At 56.2% G+C, this 1,266-nt stretch overlaps 1 protein-coding gene across 1 annotated transcript in view; it reads left to right on the forward strand.

Annotated features, from left to right (window-relative positions):
* Positions 1-1,266, forward strand: part of lta4h (leukotriene A4 hydrolase) — a gene marked incomplete in the record, with an annotated part of 8,491 nt that overhangs the window by 2,290 nt on the left and 4,935 nt on the right. Inside the window, 2 exon segments of the mRNA XM_014000288.1 lie at positions 344-474; positions 549-669. Coding sequence (XP_013855742.1) covers positions 344-474; positions 549-669 — 252 coding nt within the window.

Below are 1,266 nucleotides of genomic sequence, written 5' to 3' on the forward strand. Positions count from 1 at the left end.
TTACCTGTGCAGGGTGTTTACCTGTGAGGTTTAAACCTGTGCAGGTTGTTTACCTGTGAGGTTTAAACCTGTGCAGGTTGTTTACCTGTGAGGTTTAAACCTGTGCAGGTTGTTTACCTGTGAGGTTTAAACCTGTGCAGGTTGTTTACCTGTGCAGGTGCGGTACCTGTCCCAGTAATAAAGCAGGGTTAAGTGGTCTCCAGGTGACTGCTGAGCTGCGACCTGAGCAGAATAAATGAATCCTGGAGGCAGACAGGTGAACTTTGCACAGACAGGTAGCCCCAGCAGGTGTGGCGCTGATGATGGAGCTCGTTAATGAACACAATCTGTTTATCTGCTGCAGACTTTGGACACCAGGGACCTGAACGTCCTCTCTGTCTCAGCCAACCAGCAGCCGGCCTCCTTCGCTCTGGGCACCAAGCACAGCTTCAAGGGGACGCCGCTGGACATCACGCTGCCCTTTGAACTGTCCAGGTGAGGACATCACCTGTCCTCTCTTCTTCTTGTCCTCTGAATAAAAGCTAACCTGTGTGCTCTGGACCAATCAGAGGGCAGCATGTCATCGTGGAGGTGACCTATGAGACGTCTCCGTCGGCCTCGGCTCTGCAGTGGCTCACACCTGAGCAGACCGCCGGGAAGAAACAACCGTACCTGTTCAGCCAATGTCAGGTGAGCCACCTGTCAGACCGCACTCAGGGTTTAATGAACTCATNCGAAACCGTCCAACGCGTCCATCCCGACCGGGTCAGAGCATCAGCAGCTCCGCCGAGTGTCCGCTCTACTCTCCTCCATCAGCACCGGATCCCATGAGCGCGCGCTCCTCCTGCTGGAGGAGTGGAGAACTGCAGCTCCTCCTGCTGGAGGAGTGAAGACCTGCAGCTGCTCCTGCTGGAGGAGTGAAGACCTGCAGCTCCTCCAGTAGGAGGAGTGAAGACCTGCAGCTGCTCCTGCTGGAGGAGTGAAGACCTGCAGCTCCTCCAGTAGGAGGAGTGAAGAACTGCAGCGCCTCCTGCTGGAGGAGTGAAGAACTGCAGCTCCTCCTGCTGGAGGAGTGAAGACCTGCAGCTCCTCCAGTAGGAGGAGTGAAGAACTGCAGCTCCTCCTGCTGGAGGAGTGAAGACCTGCAGCTCCTCCTGCTGGAGGAGTGAAGAACTGCAGCTCCTCCTGCTGGAGGAGTGAAGAACTGCAGCTCCTCCTGCTGGAGGAGTGAAGAACTGCAGCTCCTCCTGCTGGAGGAGTGAAGAACTGCAGCTCCTCCTGCTGGAG

This window comes from Austrofundulus limnaeus, unplaced genomic scaffold (assembly GCF_001266775.1).
Source record: "Austrofundulus limnaeus strain Quisiro unplaced genomic scaffold, Austrofundulus_limnaeus-1.0 Scaffold2894, whole genome shotgun sequence".
NCBI lineage: Eukaryota > Metazoa > Chordata > Actinopteri > Cyprinodontiformes > Rivulidae > Austrofundulus > Austrofundulus limnaeus.